Below are 20,388 nucleotides of genomic sequence, written 5' to 3'. Positions count from 1 at the left end.
AGTGAACGCCTAGATAAACTTTAGCTCACAAATACCACAATCACTATGAAACAAATATAGGTTGCTTCAGATACTGTTTGTTCTCAAGCCAAAAGGAAATTGGAAGATATGGATTTGACATTCTTAATTTGCTGATGTAATTTTCTCATATCAGGAAACAGTATATAAGGAAATACTCACTGAATCTAATTGTGGAATGCAATTCTTTCATATTATTTTGTGGGACACTGCTTCCTGATTTATGATGATGCTTGTCTTTGTATCCTGCAGCCCCATCCTATTGGCTTCTCTTGCTTCTGCATTGGAAATGCTAGCAGAAGCTAAGGGACTCTGGAACTTATAGTTGCTTAGAAAGCATGTTACACAGAGAGGTACAATTCTCTTTAGTTCTCAAGCTACAAGTCTTAGTTTCTTGTACAAATTCCCTTGCTATCTGTTTTAGAGGAGAACCTGGGCCAGCAGTTTGATGACTGAAATGCTGCATGTTTGCCACTGCATGTCTCAATGCTGCTTCTATTTGCCTTTAGTAAATATCAAAAGGTTGTACAAGTTGTGGGCACATGTTAAAGATAGTTTTGGTAGTCAGTGGTCAGCAATAGCAATTTTAGGACAAATCTGCCTGTTCTCTTTTGGGATTAATTGGTACTTGGTATCATTTACTGTTTGCCTAAATAAAATTTGTAAAAGACTTTAAAGTGATTATTTTAATTCATTAAGTTTATTATTGTTTGCACAGATGAGTTATCAGCCAATCACACCATTGATTCATGTTTAAATATTCTACAAATTAAATATGAGAATTAGAATTGCTAATCACCCACTTCAGTAATCAACACTTGAGACCTGTTGTGATTGGCTCAGCCAGACACAAAATCTCATAATCTCTAAACTGTATCTCTCTTTCAGATATCATCAAATAACCTTCTCTAGAGAGTAACTGCCTCTCCAAAGCAAAGCCCCCTCTCCATTTGTGACTGAGGGCCAAACTAGATAAAGTGCTAATTGCATGAATGCAATTAATGTACATGTTTTTTGTTATGTAAGTAGGCACAGGGAAACTATTTATGTGACAAAAATATGCCCATAACATGCAGTAAAATGCATAGGTTTAGGAAGGGGGAGTCTAGTTCTTTATGTCTGCTTCTCTCCCAACGCCTTTCTTTTTGCATTTTGCCGTTGGTGTTTTGAGGGAAGGTTTGATCACTGCCAATGGGAGACTCCCTTGAAATGCAAATAGCAGCTGCATAGAGTAGTGTGTTTATTTGTTTTTTCTGTGAGAGAAACTTCCACAGTCCTGAGTTTGAACAGACTTGTAGGTGGCTTTGCATATAGCAACAAAAAAGGCTTGTCTTGTTTGTTCCAATAATTACAACAGTAGGCAAGGACAACAGGCTAAAGGTATACCCTTGTATCAAAAATAACAGCTTGTGACATACATTTTCTCCTTTTTTATCATGCCAAAGTGGTTCAAGGTGAAGTGAAAGAACAATGTAGACCAAATACTTCAGGGCAATATGCTACAGAAATAGTAAAAGCAGGTTGAGGGAGTTTTAAACTACGTGTACAGCTATATAAGTCAAATTTAAGGTCATGCGTAATGGTCAAATCTCCCCTAGAAACTTCAGCTAGTGAACATTATTTCTAATGTTGCTTTGGAAAATTAGAGCTGGCAACCTGAGGGTTTCAGAGTGGGTGACTATTCCTGGCAGAAGGAGCAAGCTTTTATAACTCTTTGTGGGAGGAGAAAGGAATGCCCATTGCTTTCAGCCTAGCTTTCTCAGAGTGGCAGCTAAAAGCAGATGTCTAGAGGGAAGGGGAGGCGAAGGCCAGAACAAGTAAGGGAGGATATAGATTGAAGGCTTAAATTCCAGGCACTGAATTCCACTGAAAGTTTGAACGGCCAACAGCAGCCAGTGCCCCTCTGCAGCAATGCCTAGATAATGACCTTTAAAGTTACGTTTAGTTCACTTTTTTATAAAAAAAGCTTAAGTATCATGGCACAGCGGTGGCAGCACAAGCACCCTTCTGTGCCAGCTTGCCCAGAACGTGTTTGTCTGAGGAAAGATCCCTGGATTTTCCTCAGAGTGAGTCTGGAAGACCGCCAGCACTGCTTCAACATTTACAGTGGCAAAACAGCAGTTAGTCAGTAATTGGAGCAACGGAGGGGCAGATGAACAGGGGCCACAGCAGTGGAAGAGAAGAGAAAGGCAGGGGATGACTTTGAGGATGATGCAGCAACTGGGTGGGTGGGTGGGTCATTGAGGCAAGTGAGCATGGGGCCTGGGCCACCTCTGCTGCCTGTGGTAATTGTCTCATTCTGCCTCATGGTAGTATCACTCCTGATAATCAGATTTCTCTCTAGATCCAGTTGTAGGAAGACTTGTATCGCATTAAACAAAGTATAATTTTTGGTATAAGAAAATATCAAAGTTTGACCAGGCAATAGGTCATTTGCTTGCATATAGGAGGCAGGGGATTGTATGTGCTGCCCCACCCCAACTTCCTTGTATATGAGTGTCTCACCCCCTCTGTGTATGACTGCTTCTCTCTCACACCCCTTTTCATGTTGAGTAGGGAAGATGTGAGCAGAAGCCTTCATACAATCAGGAGCCCTGAGTGCATATGATTAGAAGCCCCCTTCAAACCTTCGCTGCACAACATGGGAACATCAGGCAGATAGGTTTTGGGATGTTGAGGGTTGGACCAGCAAGGCCCCAAGCTCCCAACTTGAATTGTTATTTCCAGTTCAGCCATAAGGTCTAATCAGGGCTCAAGTGGAGTGCTGGACAGAAAGCGGGAATGAATTGGAGTTCAAAACAAAGAACAGGGGTGACAGCGGATCACAGAATTCAGTGTGGTCTTTTTCATTCCTGTACATGATAGGGCTGTACAGTAGCGCTCTCCTTCCCCCACAAAGATGAGTCTGGGTGCATGTGGAAAAGTGGAATGTGAACATCTTATCACAGTTGCTATTGCACTGCTCCTTGGGCTTTGATAGGAAGGTTGCCTGGTTGTGCTTGTGGGAAACTTGTTGAGTCTTGCTTTGTTGAAGGGTGTGTGTTTCTCCTCTTTCTATTCTCTTTCTCTTTCTATTCATGACAACTTCTGCTTGGGCATGTGGCCTTTTCATTTCATGCCCCCTCCCGTGGAAAACTTAATGCTGTTTTAATCTCCAATCTAAATTCATCTGTCCCTTATCATTCATTCTTGGATCATCAAAGCGCTGCTATTTTACATGCAGAATTAATCAATCAGTTCTTTTCCTGCTTTCCTTCACATTTTTTTCCACTTCCCTTTTTTTCAGTCTGCCTTGCAGTAATAAATTCTCTTTGCCAATCAGTTCTCCCTTGTCCCATTTTCCCCATTCCCTGAATTCAGTAAATTTTTTTTTCCTGTGCCCAACAAATCTATTAGCTCCACTGTAGCAATTCTTCAAAGCTGCAGCCAGCAGTCTCAGTATGTCTTTCTTGGCTAGGGAGATACAACTTGAAAACAGTCTAATGTATTGATTCTTCTTTCTTTTTATTCTTGTGAAACACTCCAGTTAAAAAAGAGAGTTTTCTGAAGGAAATAGGGATGGTTTCATTTTTGCTCTTGGCATTGGTGATGCAAAGCAGTTATAAAACAAATTAATGTTGTCAGAACTGTAATGCTGGAAGGAACCAGCGGGTCATAAAGTTTTACCCCTGCCGTATGCCCAGACCTGGCATCTGTCAGCCTTTCTCTCCCAGATTGACAGCTGCTTTGTATGTTAATGTATTGTACATGCTAAAAAATTTAACAGGAAACAACCTGTGGTTGACTTGGGTACACTCCACAGTGAACTGATTAGTAATTGTTCCCAGTGGTATGCAGCCACACTGCAAGATTTGGAGATTCTATGGTATTGTGTTGAAACAGCCCCAGAATGCAAAATGAACAAGTTGTACTAGACCAACAGTTCACTTGGAGTAAATACACAGTGACTGTAAAGTGGATGGCTCTAAAACTACACAATATTGCAAAGTTGCATTGTGCTGCCTTATGCTCTAGTCTTTATAAACTATAACATAGAATGATATATATTATAAATAATATCCTATATTAAAAAGCAATAATTGGCATGATGCATAGGTAGAAAGTGGTATATTGTAGCACGAAAATGAATACATTGTCATGTAATTTTAAGCTTCCCTGCCTTAGTTATTGTTTTCCCTAATAAAGAATGCAAAAAAGAGAAAACTTTTCACAAAGGTGAACTATTTCCTTTCAACTCCACATCTCTGTAAATCTGACGCATCTATCTGTCAATGTGCCTCTGGGGGTGAAGCCAACAGCTGCACAAGCAGCACCGAAGTAAGCTCCCTGGGCCGCAAGCCTGGGCAGTGTGGAGGTCTTGGGGTGCCTGGACGAGAAGAACCCCCTCTTGGCCTCACTGATGTGGTCCAAAGGAAAGCAGATGAATTTGCTTATGGAGTGCAGCATTACTTGTATCTTTATTTTACAGGTGAAGCTTTAAGGGTAGCTGCAAAAAAGTTCACAGATGATCCTTGCTATTTGCCTAAAAGGGAGGCCGTTGTCCAAGTAGCACGTGCTCTTCTGGCTGCGGTTACAAGGCTTCTTATTCTGGCAGATATGATTGATGTCTCATACCTGTTGCAACATCTAACAACGGTAAGTAGCTACTATGGTCAGCAAATGACCTTTCCCATCTTCTTGGCTACCAAGCTTTCTTAATTTTCAGATTTTTTTGAGTAAGTAATTAAAATATTCATTGATTGGTTGAGTTTACTTATATGCAGCTTTTCCAGAATGAGCTGTGTCCAAAGCAGCTTACAGCAAACATTCAAAGCATGGAAATACAGATAACTGGAAATACAAATATACAAAAAGCAGAACATGTCAGTAAATTCAAATTCATGTTGGTAAGCCATGGAGCTTGCTACTGATGAACGAAAGGATTGGATTTTGAATCATTGCTGCTCAACCTGCAAATTCCATTATATCAAATGTGTTGGGAGTTAAAAGTTTTATTTTTTAAACTGACCTGGGGCTAATTCGGACTTTCAGACAGAACTGGTATTAATTCCTCTTTTTAATTTTTATAGCACCTTACTATTGGTCCCCACCCCTCCAGTCTTTATGACCTTGGCTGTGGATGATTTTAGCTGTTGGTATGAGTTTATGGTGTTGTTCTTAGTTATAATATGTGGTTATTGTACTATATTTATTCCCATTATTTTTCTTCTGTTACAGTATTTTGTTCAGTTTGCTTTGAATAGGCTGTATAGAATCCCTAAAAATAAATGAACAAATAAATCTTTAGAAATGGGAGGTTTTTTGTTTTCAAAAGCAACAACCAAGCCATGGCTCAACTCTAACCAAAGTTAATTATGCTCTAGTTCCATTGAAATCCATGAGACTTAAGTTAGTCATGGCTAACTAGTTTCATTGATTCTAGTGGGACTTAAACATGACTTACTAGCAGATAGATCAGGGCAAATGTTTCATTTTTATGAGCAGCATATGGCATCTCTAAGGGACAAGAAACACTTATACAGTGGTACCTCAGGTTACATACGCTTCATGTTACATACGCTTCAGGTTACAGACTCCGCTAACCCAGAAATAGTGCTTCAGGTTAAGAAATTTGCTTCAGGATGAGAACAGAAATTGTGCTTTGGCGGTGCGGCTGCAGCAGCAGCAGGAGGCCCCATTAGCTAAAGTGGTCCTTCAGGTTAAGAACAGTTTCAGGTTAAAAACAGACCTCCGGAACGAATTAAGTACTTAACTAGAGGCACCACTGTACTGTTTTTGCTGTGCTTTTGTTTTATATAACAACATTTCTGTACAGCATGCATCTTAACAGCAATCCTGTTGCCACCACTCCCACTTTAGAGAAGGTAGAAAAGAAAGATATTGGCCTTCCTATGAAGCATGGGCTCAAATCCAGGTTATCTAGAAGCAGTTTTGTCGCCTTAGGCTCAGAAGACAGGATTACATGGTATGCACATACATTTACCTTCATACGACATTCATGTAGGTTTTGTAATAATGTGTATTTTTTTTAATCTGTAATGTAATGAATGGTTTGGGATGCTGCGTATGGATGGCAATACAGAAATGCCTCATAAATGAGCACCTACTGTTTTTGTTATTTGTTATTAGCTGTTTCCCACTTTCTTTTGAAAAATTTCTGCAAGTATTTAGTTTTTGCTTTGTTTTAAATCTTGTAGACTGACTTTCCATCCAAACAAAAGTTTAGTTCAGAAAAATCAGTAAACCCATTAACCTAATTTTAAAAAGCTGAAATATGCATAATAACAATGTCAACTGAAAAATATACCACCATAGTATCAATGAAATTAGACATCAAGGCAGCATTCCTTCCTCAATGTGTTTTCTGTACAGAAATACATTTACTTCTAGAGGCTTTTAAGATTGAGTTTTGGAGACCTGCTAATGTGTGTCCTCCTCTGTGTGACCTCACTCAGTACTTTAACATCCTAAGCAGTGCTTTATTTTTAGGAAAAATAGTGACAGTATGCACCATGCTCCCCCATTCCCCCATCCCGACACCATTTACCTGTGCATTGTCCATTCAGTTGTGAACTGGAAGAACTGATTTCCATAGCGACTAATCTTGGAAGAGGGGGACGGATGATATATGTAGCCAAAATGCGGAGAAGGCATTTCCACAATGGGATCAGAGCTGAAATTCTATTCCCTTATATGCATGCTGTGTCTGTGGACAAACTGTACATTTCAAGCACGCACCCCCCTGAATCCTGGGAACTGCAGCTTACTTCTTACAGAACTACAATTCCCAGCACCCTTAAACTACAGTTTCCAGGATTATTGGTAGGTGGGTGTGAAATGTGTATGCAGACTATTTCTCTTGAAACGCAGGTAGCAGTTTCCAAGCAGTCACTGAAGCAGCTACATGTAGAACATAGCGCAGTGGTGCATCTGTGACTGGAGGTCACTGAGGAAGACCAGTGTCCTATAGCATATGTTAGTTTATACAGGCACTGTGAGTGAAACAATTCAGTTTTTTAAATAAAAAAATTACATATTTTTATTTATAATCCACAATATTCTGCAGAGCAGGGATAGAATGTTGTTTTTCTGTTGAGCCTTATATTATTATTATTTATTTAGCCCACTATGTTTTTTTATATCTAAGCTCTATCAGAGTTCTGAAATTTGACTTGCCACAATGCTTCATATAGCAGTAATAACCAATCTTAAGTAATCATCTTGTGGGTACTTTCAGTACTTCTGAAACTTTTCTGGTTACTTTATTGTGTGAATTGTTAGAAATTGCTAAAACGATTGAAAAACCACAGAAGTGTGCTGTTGAATATTTCAGAAATATGGAGCATATACCAAAGAATACTATAATCGTCTCCTTTCTATTTTCTAAAAATGTAGTATTCATTGAAAACAAACCATCAGTAAAGAATGATTTTCTCTCCTTACAGAGCATATTAGACAGCTGTATAATCTTCCTCTACAGTGCCCAGCATATTCCTCAGTTCTGTTCTGTGGAAGTAGTAGTATATTTTTCATTGCTTTGCAGTGCTTGTTCACCATACTGCATCTGCCAAAAGCATTTCTTTTTTATGTTGTCACATTAATTAGAAAATAGACTGAGATGACCAGGTAACTTTAACATATGCTGTTGAATAGCCATCAAGCGCTAATAGCATTTTGGTCACTGCCATCCAGGGCCAAATTCTAATACAATTGAAATCTGTAATGAGTTCTGACTTTGCTTTTTTCTATCCGAAGTCTTTTAACTTTCATTATTATATTTTAGAGCTCCCTCAGGTAATTGAAATATTCTTAACTATGGAGCTGATCCAAGAAAAGGCATTTGAACTTCTGCAGTACCTCAGAGATGGTTGTGCAGCACTGAGAGCAACCCTTCTCAGAATGTTTGCTAGTTCACGTCAATTAAAAAGGCAATCTTGTTTAAATATATGTCTATAAAGCTTCCCCTGGAATGTGTTCTTCTATAGTGGCAATGCTGACATATTGTACCATTCCTTCATGAGGATTTTGGCTGTTAAGGTTTGTCCATTAATCATCTGAGAGCAGATGAAGAGGTTCTTTCCTTTCCAGTTCCATTGCTCCAAGGTTTTCTAATTTTCATAGAATAAAATAGGTGTTTGATCACTGAACCGAAATTAATTTTAAAGGTTATGTCATTCACTACGAAATGAAACTGCTGACCAAGTAAGAGATTTGTTAAATGTATAAAATGGTGGGAGAAGGGGGCCAAATCCAGAAATGGGTTTTGGCACAGCATTTTATCGCTTTAGTGTCAGAGACATACTGTCTGGTCTGGGGCGTGCAGTGCATGAAATGATACTGTATAGAATAGCTATATTGTGGAGGATTATTAAAATTCACATCATGCAGTTTCTACAAAAGTGCCCATTGCTCATCAGAATTAGGTTAGGAACTGGTTTTTGAAGCACTGTAACACCTGTGTCTCCTTGCTAAGGTGAGACCCTCACTCCTAGGCAGAGTGGTTTTAATTATATATGACATCAGGTAATATAAAATGAAATGTGATCAAAGTCAATCTAAATAGTAGGCAGGAAATCTATCATGCAACTTCTGATACTAGTCTATAGCAAGCACTATAAAAATGGTGGCATGCCATACAATCTTTTCTATAGTCCAGTGTCTGTAAAGTCTGTATAGTTAGTGAGAGTGATGTCAGTACCCAACTGTTCTGTTCCACTTCATAGTCTAAGAACTTTTTTGTATCTTCATTCTTGTTCTCTTGTTGGACCTTTATGTCCCATAAGTACACACCACCTTAAAATAAAGAACCTGGTAGCACAGGAGTGTCGAGCACTGACATTGTTCCTGATGTCATGCTGATGTTTGCATAGTGATTATATTAGTTAAAATGTAGGTTGCATTGTGTGACTTGACTGAGCTCCATGCAGATTATGGAGGTCTGGTTGTTGCACATTTTAGTGCAGAGTTTTAGCACCAGAGTTTTAGCACATCCACGTTTAAAGTACATTTGCTGTCGCAAAATTACAGCTATTTTTAACTAAGTAATACTCATTTGTGACCACTATTACAAATATTAGCGTCCTACTGTTAAGTGGGTGTCCTGCATGCAGATGTGCTGGGTAGCCTTGTACATGTGCACCTTTCTCTTGCTGCCTCAAACTTTTAGTGAGAAGCTTTTTAGAGTTAGGCTGAAAGGAAGCCAACAGTCTGTGACTTGCTTGCCTCCAGCTTAGGGTACTCCAGAGAGAGGAGTACACATCTTCCCAGATCATCTTCCTATAAGCTCCTTTGAAGTATGAGACTGATGCTCCCTTGGAATCTGAAAAGCTATGTGCATGTAGTGGGGAACAGTTTGTCTTGAAGATGTGCATCCACAGGAAAGTTGGCACAGCCCCTCTGCTTGAGCAATCACAGCCTGTTTCCAGCAGGGGAACTGTAAAGGCCCATCTACAGACTCAAGTCCATCCAAGCTGGCTTTTGCATGCACATCACCTGCTTGATCATAAACCAGGATACCAGTGTAGGTGTGATCTATTGATGCTGCATGGCTAGTGCTGGATTTATGTACAAGTATAAGCTAAACAAGCTATAGTTTGGCGCCCCACTCTCTTGGGGTCCCCAAAAAAATTTAAAGGAAAAAACCACCTGGATGTACATTTCCAAAATATAAGATAAAAAACAAATAAAATAAAACCTACATACATCAACAGTGTTTTGTGTTGTGTAGGTCCATAAATTACCATATAGCATATTCAACACAAAAAACAGTGACAATTTGTTGTTGACAAAGGACAGCTGGACATATAAAGGGCCCCATTACCTTCAGTAGCTTAGGGCCTCCTCAAACCTAAATCCGGCCCTGTGCATGGCTTTAAAAATATTGCATACCTGAATGTGTATCCCATTTAAAGCAATGCAGTGTGGATGGACAGCATCTGAGTTAAAACATTTGTCTGAATACATCTATGACTTAACCTAGTTTCTAATCCATAATGTGGGACCAGTATATACTAACTGCAATCCATGGGCCCGTGCTTTTCTGCATATCGTTGTACACTCTGTAACATTTCTCTTCCAGTTTGTGTTTGTAACCATAGTAACTGTGTACTTCTCAGCAATTAATGATTTGATGCATTTAAAGCAGCTGAGAGCTAAAGGCTTTTTATGTTCCAGTAGCAGATACTGAGACACATGGGGAATACTCTGGAATCCTTTGTTTGAGCATTGCACATCCAACAGGTGTTTCTTAAATGTGAAAGAAAAGCTTTAGTAAATAAAAGCATTGAACAAAGTTTAATTGCAAAACCACCCATCTCTCTTAATTGAAAGTTAGTTCAGGCATAATGTGCATGAATAAACTGAATCACTGATGGATGCAAATGGGGGGAAATAGTTTTTCATCAAAATGAGTCATCCAAACATTAATTCTGTAAACTGGGGCTGCATGCCCTAATTTACCTCAAGGTCAAGAAAACATTTTCGGACAATGAAATGGGAATTGAATTTAAAGTATGAATCTTGTGAGACAAAGCATGCATGTCTTGCTCATACAAAAACATATATGAAATAATAATTGTGTATCAATGCAGATGATGTTTGAATTCCCGAATTTACTTATTTATAAGCCAAGCCCAAACTCCTCTGAAATTCAAGCTCAGTTAGTTTGGACCCAGCCCCAGTTTAGTTATCCTCACCAAAGCAGCTGTTCTCTTCCATTTCACCTGGAAAACAGCAACAGAAACCCAGAGAACTAAATTTCCCAGTGATCTTGATATCCACAGTGGTGCTACCACCACCTAATATCTTTCTTGCCACTAACAGGTAACTTTTGTAGAAAAGGGACAGACCATACCAGGTGCTCCAGTGAGGGGCAGCTCCTGTTTGGGTTGAGGGTACAGAGGGGAAGCCACCGAGGCACCGTCATGTTCCCAGTAGTGTGGCTAGACCTGGTGTCAAAGCAAATAGATCCCAATTTAGCTTATTCTTTCTGAGCCTATTCCTAATTAAGCACGGAAGATTTTATAATAATATTTAACCCCCCCTCCTTGTTTGGCCATAGGTTCAAAGGACATTTGTGTGTCTTCAAAATGCATTGAGTAAATCTGAACTGCAGAAAACATATAAAAACCTCCAGAAAGAGTTGAAAAAGCTGGACCATTTGGCATTCAAACGACAACAGGTAAGAAACTTTAGTAGCCCAATCATATGTGTTTGTACATTTGGATCACCAATTTTCAACTGATCTCAAACCCAAGTACGTAAATGTTGCTATCACATGCAACTTCTGTTTATTTCAATTATTACCCACAATGGCTTATGTAGGTGTAAACTGAGGCTGTTTGCAATGTTTTAAAAACTGAAAATTATCACATCCCCCCCCCCCCATATTTCACTGAGGTTTGTTTTCTTAATGCCAGGACAAAAATATAGGGTACAGCCCAGAATCCATAGGACAGACACATTCACAACAGAGACCACTGTACTATTCTTCCCATTTGTTTTGTGGAAAAGTAGCTTGTGCTCACCTTTCAATGTGTTTAGCCAATGAATGATATGATAGCAATGACTGACAGTTAGGAAAGCAGACCTAGCTAATTAGACAAAGAGAAGACTGGAGTGAAACACCCATTGTCCAGACTAGAGAAGGAGCTTCTCAGTTTATTTCAAGCAGTTTATTTTTGATTGCTTCCAAGGGATGGAGGAGGAACCCAGAGATCTGATTTGGTTATTTTCCCTGCCCTTGCAGCTCCCATGCCCCTTAGGTCTCCTCCAGAGGGTTGAGGGGCCCTCCAGAGCAGATGTAGGAGGACTGTGGAGGACTGCAGAGGGGGAAATTGCTAAAAATTGTTTCCCTCCCTGTTCTGCTGACAGAAGTCTTACCACCAGCTGAGCTACATAGTATTCTTCTAAGCTGCTTTGGATACTCCTGTAGAAAACCAGGGTGTAAATAAAGGGTTGTTGAATTATTTTGAACCCAGGTATTCAATTGAAAAAACCCTAAAATACAGACCTTTCCCAGCACTTTTATTTCCAGGAGTGATACAACTATCTCTATTCTATCCTTTCCTCTTTTCTAAACAAAAAAACTTTTGAGGACTACTTGGTGCTCTGAGGAATAAAATTCAACAGCTTTGTTTTAAACCACTAGATTTCTCTTCTACATTTCTTCCGTATCAATAAACGGTCAATTATTCATCAGTATCATGCTCAGTGCCTTCTAGCAATTGTTCTAAACTCTAATTACACATTATGTAGAACAGGGGTAGCCAACCCGGGGATCACCAACCTGACACCCAAGGGTGCCCTGGTGCCTGTGAAGGCTTTCATTGGCACCCTGGACAGATGCCCAGATGCTGGCCTTTCTTTTTTCTCTTTAAAAAGTAAGGGCTTGATTCAGCTAAGTAGTTGCACTAGCAGGCAGCAGTGCATGGGGACTTGCCCCTCTCATCCATGCCATCCAGATCTATTTGGAGTGAAGTAAGAACCCCCAGGAAGGGATGCGGGTGGCGCTGTGGGTTAAAACATAGAGCCTTGGGCTTGCCAATCAGAAGGTCAGCGGTTTGAATCCCCGCTACGGGATGAGCTCCCGTTGCTCGGTTCCTGCTCCTGCCATCCTAGCAGTTTGAAAGCACGTCAAAGTGCAAGTAGATAAATAGGTACCGCTCCGGCGGGAAGGTAAACGGCGTTTCCGTGCGCTGCTCTGGCTCGCCAGAAGCAGCTTGGTCATGCTGGCCACATGACCCGGAAGCTCCCTTGGCCAATAAAGCGAGATGAGCGCTGTAACCCCAGAGTTGTTCGCCACTGGACCTAACGGTCAGGGGTCCCTTTACCTTTACCTTTAAGAACCCCCAGAATAGCAAATGGGGGAAGGGGACTGAGAGATCATTCCATCGGGCAAACAGAAATGTGTGTGCTGACAGAACCATCAAATTAGCACAGCATCAAATTCCTCCCTTAGTCTCTAGCCCTCCTAAAAAAGAAGCGACATGCAAAACCTGTCACATTAGCAGCAAGGTCATTTCCCCCCTGCTACATTTCAAGCTGCATTTGCAGAATGTTGTTCATATCAGAGAGTGGGTGGGGGTGTCTTCACCCAGTGTGCATGACCCCCCTGTAACCCCTCCAGGACTGAAGCAGCCATCTGCATATGCACACTTATCAAGTGTTCACATTACTGTTCATTTCACATCCAGTTTTCTAGAAGAAAGCTGAAGAAGCTGTTTTGAGGAAAATACTGCATTATTGTCAAGAAACTACGATACGGGATTGATATGGATTGCAGCTAACGTTGTGTGAATGCCGCTTCAAAAACTACCAGTGGGACTGCACTGGATGCAGAGCAAGCAGTAATGTGAACATATTCAAAGTCTGAGATGAGATACCAGGTTCATCCACACTGTACAGTATTTACAAATACACATATTTTATGATGTTATGGATCATATTTTCTATGGCAAAGGTAAATTCAGATTAAATAGGTGTGTGTGTGTGTGTGTGTGTGTGTGTGTGTGTGTGTAGTGGGGGGGGGGGAACTGTCTGGTCTTTTGATGCCAAAAGATCACGTGAATGCTCTGAAAGACTTCTAGAACCCCTATATTGTGTGACTTCCTTTTTATCATGTTGTGTTTTTTTTACTGCCAGTAGGTGGCAGTATTTTCAAGCTTATCTCCATTTGTTTTGACAGCATTTATTTCTTCTGGTTGGTGGTTTAGCATCAGATACTGTAAGCTGCAGCCTTTAAAAGGTTTATTTGGTGAGGGCAGATTTTAATAGTTGAAGCCAAGGATTAAGGGCACATTTGCTTATTGTTAGAAAGTATTTTTTGTTCTTTGTTTTAATGTAAAAGGAAATGAAAAATAAAATATAAAAGTTGGCCTTTTGTGACATCTCAACCATGAGTGGTGCAGCTCATTTATTAATTGTATGTAAGTTGTTGCTTTGTTGAATAAATAATATTTGAATTCTTAGGAGCAATATAAGCATTTTTTTATATAAAGCTGGTTAATCAATTAAATATTTAATCTCCTGATATCCTTACTTCATTTGTTTTTAATTGAAATTGCTAGTTATTAACAATCTTATTCAAGCTTCTTTTAACACAAACAGGATTCTCCTGCATCATTTGTGCATGAAGCAGAAACACTATGTAGTATAAGAACACTGATGTAGTTGTAGACAAGCAGTGCTGAATTTTTAAAAATTGGTTCATTGCCACTGACATTGATAAAAATACAATCATTCAGGACAACTTGCATGAGGCTTTTACTGTTCTGCATTGGTAGTTGGGAGCCCCACAGCCCAGGGGATGGAATTGGGGAGCTAGATCTGGAAAACTTTCCTAGCTTTTCAGAGGTAGACTTGGGCAGGTTTTTCCCTCTGCTGCTCAGTTGTGAAGACAATATTTAGATGTAGATTGTACAACATTCTGTATATCAATAAAGCTTTAAAAATGATTATGAAGTAACAGTACCTGATGTTCACTCTAGATCTTTACATCTGTAATTGTTGTAATTACATGTTTTAAGAATCATATTCTACCTGGTCCTTAAAACTGTACTAGGAATTTTGTCAGCTTTGCAATAGGGGGTGGGCAAATTGTGACTCCCTGAGTGATCTTAATGATATGCTGTATTTTTATCTTGCTTTTATAAATTGAGCTGGATTTGTTTTATTGTAGCATTATTTTACTGCTTGTTTTGATGCTTTATTGTATTGGGTGCTGCCCTGGATCATATGTTGACGGGTGGACTAAAAATACTTTTCCTGCCCCTTGCTGTGATAATAGTGGAAGGCAATATAATCTTAAAATTGTTTTAGCTAATTAGTCAATTAGAAAAACAGAGGGGTTATAAGGTCATCATATCTGTATTAATATTATGACCTGTTTCAGCAGTACATTTGTCAAACTAGGTATTTGGTTAAAACAGTAATGTTTTTAATGTTGGTAGTGCCTTTGACGTGCCTTTGGCACTGCTGGTTCAAATTCAAAGGAAGTTTTGTTTCTACTTAGATATCTCTGATTATATAGTGACATAATAGCTGACAACAGAGCTTTAAAAATGTAAAAATACCACCCCACTCTAATGTAGATGTTAAGGTAGTTGTTTGATTTTGATTGTATACCCTGAGGCTAATAATATGCGATAAAAGAGCTTTTAATTTGTCTGTACAGAAAGATTTTTAATTGATCATGAATTATTTAAATAGTGCTATTTTAAGGCAAATAAGAATATGTCGTGACCACCTCTTTGTGCAGATAAAAAACTGTCAGACAAAAACATATCAGTTCAATAGAAATTCTTAGACATATTTGGGTGTGCAAAGTCATGTTTCCAGTTTCCAGAAGATGGAGCAAGACTATCAGTCTTTTGGTGCACACAATTTGTATCTGTTGTACAATAAGCACTTGGTCCAATTCATCAAGGGCACAGTGGGGATTCACATACATAGGGTTTGGGAACCAGTGGCCCTTCAGATTTTGTTGGACTACAACTTCCATAATCCTTGACCATTGGCCATGCTGGCTGAGACTGATTTGAGTTAGGGTCCAATAATGTATGGAGAACATAGGTTCCCTACCATAGCCAGATGGGACAGTAGAGTCCTGTTCTGCTCCCCCATTATTATTCTTCCTCTGGGCGGGAGTCCTTGGAGTTCACTGAGAGCACTGTGACCTCTTCAGGCTGCAGAAGTGCTTGCATCGTGAGCTCCTCTGATGCTGGAATTCCCAAGAAGGCAGGGCTATCTAAGGCTGACTCTAAAGGCAAGTCCATTCCAAGGTGTCTTAGCCACAACCTTTTCCCCTTGAGGATGGGGAGTTGGAGACCTCAGTTATGCCAAGAGGTTTGTATCCAGTGGTGACTTTCTCTTTGGAAAAAGAATTTCCACTTTTAGAAGTTGAGCCATATTGATTTTTGCTGTACCTATTGCACCCCTCCATGTCATATTCCTTTCTCCTCCAGAGAATCCTTAGAACTGGTTTCAGGGAACTGGTGACGTGCTGAATTTCAGGAGCGGACCTGCTTTCTGCTAAATGAAAACCACCATTGTATACAATTCTGAGACTTAAGCTTAAAAAGAGGAAGATGCCACAAGGAAAGCCTGCTGTTACTGCCCACCCCAATCTCCGCTGAGTGGTAGCAAGATTTCAGGGATCTTGGCACTTGACCATTGGCACTTAACCATTTTAAACATGACTATGCATTTTCGTCAGTCTTGCTTCTTAAGCAGAAAAATATTTGAGTGTCAATTCAGATAATGCTCTTAAATTACATGTGCATCCCACACCAATCAATGTTCTGGGAAGTTTTGTATTCAGTATTGTTTCAGTAGACTTAATAGAATAATTTCCAACATATTTTTCTCTTGCTATCTGCACTGAACCTTACACAATGGGTCTTTCATTCCTCTAGTATGATTGGCTTTCTTTTCACTGCTGAAGGATGCCTGGAGCTATGCTATAGGTGAAGCTGTCCAAAGTATCACCGCCATCTTTTGATGCCTGGCCTTACAATATTTAGCACCCAGATAAGAAAGTCGGAGGAGAAATCTAGTCTAAAAAAGGACTGTCAAAAATGTTAGGCAAAAGATGATAAAACTATAAATGTGAAAACAGAAAGAGGAAAAGTTTAAAGGATAAATGCCAGCCCCTGGAGCCAGATTTTCAGGTTAGACTTCTTTTTGAAAGTACCTGAACAAATAGTTTCTGTTTTTATGTTATTGTTGATCTGCTACTTCCAACCTTTGGAGAATATTTGAAAGCTCAGTAAGAAAAGGAAGTCTTCTCCAACCCTTGCCTTTGGTTGTCCCTGAGAGGGGGCAATGACAACAAAGATGTTGTTGTTGTTGTTGTTGTTGTTGTTGTTGTTGTTGAAATAAAGGAAGGCATAGAGGCAGTCTCCCCTACTACTGGAAGGCCTTCAGGAAAATTTAAAGATGTGCCCCCCTATCTGTGTCTCTCCTCCCTTGCAAAAAACTATTTACAGTATACACAGTGGTACCTCTGGTTGTGGACAGGATTCATTCTGGAGGTCCAGTCAGATCCTGAGGACCGCTTTTGTGCATGTGCAGGCTGCTTCTGCGCATGCGCGTGCGGTAAAACCTGGTAAAATACTTCTGGGTTTGCTGCGCGCACATCCCGAAGTTTATGTAACCAGAGAGTCACGTAAACGGAGGTACGACTGTACTGTACACTAGTGGCATTATATATGCTTTAGCCACATTGACATTACTTGTGTAACTTTGCATTTGGTGGAAAACCTGTGACTTCTAGGCACTCACATGGCTCCATCTTCCATTAATATATTAATGGGAAAACGTGAACAAGACCACCTCAAAAAGTCTGCTAACAAACCATGGATAAAAGAATAAAAGAACAAATAAAACAATAAAAGAACAAATAGCAAACCAACTCCAATACTTCTCAGACATGTTTTCATCTGTCCTTTACCTAATAAGGGATGAAGCTCTGAGGTGCTTTCCTATACTCCCCAGTCTAAAGTGCCTCTTCCAAATTTACACTGTTCTATGTACCAAATTTGTGACAAATAAAACTGCCAAGCATAAACCATTGGACCAGATTTAGCCAGATAGAGATTATGTTCATCAGGACAAAAAAGGAGCAACATAACACACCCAATAGTCAATGATGGCAGGCGTTAAAAAAATCCTGGTCTCTATGGAGGTTGACCAACCAAAGTCCAACAGCTTTGGTCTCCCCAAAATGCCCCAAATCCAACAGCTCTGTGGAAAGATAAAGGTCCATTTCCAACCTCTTTCTTGAAGTTTTGTTATGCCATTTGAGCTAACTTGTGTTTCATGAGACTTCAGGCCAGCCTTAAGCCTCAGAAATGAAACCCACCTCCTTCTGTCTCCCTATAATTACCCACCTATCCCTCAGTTTATGCTGTATAGGGGAGAGACTATTTTCAGTGGGGTACTTGCATTCTTTTGCTGCCACAGATAGATTTAGGACTAGATCATATAATTTCTCAGGGATAACTTCCTTCACATAATTAAGCAGAAAAATTATTGAGTCCAAGTGGTAAATGAACATTCTTTGTGTTGGCTACCATCTTCCAAAAACTGTTAGCTTTTTCACATAATCACTGAATTTGGAGGAAGTCAATGCTCTCCTTCTGACACACCTAACATCCAACTGAATCTAGTTTTGGATCTTTAAAATTCTCCGAGAAGAGAAATGCCATTGTGTTTAAAAACATTTTTCTCTAGTACTCTGAGGCTCTTTAGTAAAACAAAAAAACCTGTATTTCTGGAGGACTTTCACAGTTCAGTGTTCAGTCTTTTTTAATATAAACTTTAGGACATTCACATTCTGACTTCGATAAGACATAAAAGATACATTGTCTTTTAAAATGCATTGCTTCTGCTTCGGTCTCTAAATACATTGTGGAAGGCTATTGTGTATCTGCTTTTATCAAAACCTTAAAATTTTCACTGCAAGCTGCCAGAAAGCTAGCAGTTTTAAAGACTTATGCTTTTTAGTCTGCAGTCGTAGAGATTAGATACATGGATGATTTAAATTCACACAAGAGTTCAGGAAACACCAAATTATTATTCAGTTGTTCTAAAACTGTAACATCAATGCATAGAGAGGGAATCTTGCCTGCTGCCCTCCACACATTGCTAACCAATGTGCACATAGAACCAATCCACGTACCAATTCTGAAGGCTGGCCAAGGAAACATCACCCATATATTGATCTTGTGTTGCTTTTGATTGCCTGTACGTGGCTGGAGACACATATCCTCAGAAACTAGGGATGACATTTGACTTTAATCCCTTTTGAAATGTATAAATTTGGTGGGTTTCACATACGAACACAGTTGCAGGGCAACAACTTTTCCATGATGCAACCCCACATGGTTTGGGATGGTGTATAAAACAAGCAGCCACATTGATGGGGCAGATCCCATAGCTCTTTCTCATATAGTCAGCACCCTCCCTCCCACTCTTGAGGAAAGCATGTTTGTTTTAAAATCATCACTACTGAATAGTCTATTTAAGGAGCAAATATCATCTGGTGGCATTTTATGTAAAATGTGGCATGGACGGGCACAGAAGACTGAAGGATCCATATTGGCTCCCAGTATATTTCCGAGCTTAATTCAAAGTGTTGATGCTGACTTTTAAAGTCCTAAGCTGCCTCAGCCCTGTATACTTGAAGGAGCATCTCCATCCCCATCGTTCAGCCTGTACACTGAGATCCAGCTCCTAGGGCCCTTTGGCAGTTCCCTCACTGCGAGAAGTGAAGTTACAGGGAACCAAGCAGAGGGCCTTCTTGGTAGTGACTCCCAGCCTGTGGAACGCCTTCCCATCAGATGTCAAACAGATAAACAACTATATGACACCTGAAGGCAGCCCTGCATAGGGAAGTGTTACATATTTGATGTTTTATTGTGTTTTTATAGTTTGCTGGAAGCCGCCCAGAGTAACCCAGTCAGATGGGTGGCATATAAATAATAAAAATATTTATTATCCCTATTCCTGAGAACTGTTGCAATGGAAGCAAAGACTTGTAACATCCCTGCCACATCTATTATCGTATCCGGTATGAGGCAAGAAAGGCAACACTAAATAGTTCTGCCTTGTGCATTTCTAAATGCAAAGGCAAATCCAACTGCTATAGCACCCAGCTGCTTTGAGCCTGCACTGCCACCATGAACTGCGGTGTCCTGAGCACCACCATGAAATCTCATTCAGAATTTATGCAAATTCAAGATGTTGCGACTAATATTTATTCTTAAAATTCTATATGCCAATGATTCAGTTTGTATATTTTTTCCCTCACCAAACAATTTAGGGCAGTTGGTTGCAGTATTCAAAGAAATGCATGTCATGTGGATCTTGTCATGTCAGCTTCTGTTGCTGTTGCAGTCCTTTATGGATGTTTGGTAATGAAAAGAAATACAACAAGCATCCTGAACAATAGCTTCAGACTGTATTAATAAATAGCTGTTGTGTGAAATCAGAATGTGCATATTTCCTATTGACAGCATTTCGCTTATGGACAAATATAGAAAAGTTTTCCATGTCACAATAGAAATATTCTAAATTGTTAACCAATGGAGAATTATGGGTTTGTGGGGTTTTTTGCAGTTGTAAGGGTCTAAGCTGCTCACGTATTTTAAATGTGAGCACTGGCTTTGTTTACCACTAGCAGATCTATGATGTGCTGTGAAAAAATTACAGGGAAGACGGTGCCAAGGTTTCATTTGTTGTAATTGGGTATCATTGAGCATGCAAAAGATGGGCTCCACCATGATACTTTCTGTTTTAAATGTGGCAAAATTCCTTGGTGGGTGGGTATGCTATTGACTTGACATGCTATTTCATTTTTTGACTAGCCCT

The 20,388-nt window shown here is 39.8% G+C and overlaps 1 protein-coding gene across 14 annotated transcripts in view; it reads left to right on the top strand.

Moving 5' to 3' along the window:
* The window catches only part of CTNNA3 (catenin alpha 3), a 566,694-nt gene that overhangs the window by 19,918 nt on the left and 526,388 nt on the right, over positions 1–20,388 (top strand). For all 14 annotated transcript variants that reach the window (XR_014156848.1, XR_014156849.1, XM_081862982.1 and 11 more), the window contains 2 exons: positions 4,487–4,653; positions 11,078–11,197. Coding sequence is in view for 12 of the 14 variants with exons in the window: in XM_081862982.1 (XP_081719108.1) it covers positions 4,487–4,653; positions 11,078–11,197 (287 nt within the window). In the remaining 2 variants the exon portion in view is untranslated. The remainder of the gene's footprint in view (positions 1–4,486; positions 4,654–11,077; positions 11,198–20,388) is intronic.

This window comes from Podarcis erhardii, assembly GCF_964252035.2.
Source record: "Podarcis erhardii genome assembly, chromosome: 5".
Classification (NCBI taxonomy): Eukaryota; Metazoa; Chordata; class Lepidosauria; order Squamata; family Lacertidae; genus Podarcis; species Podarcis erhardii.
The sequence above is the reverse complement of the archived record's forward strand: the minus strand, read 5'-3'. Positions and strand labels throughout refer to the sequence as shown.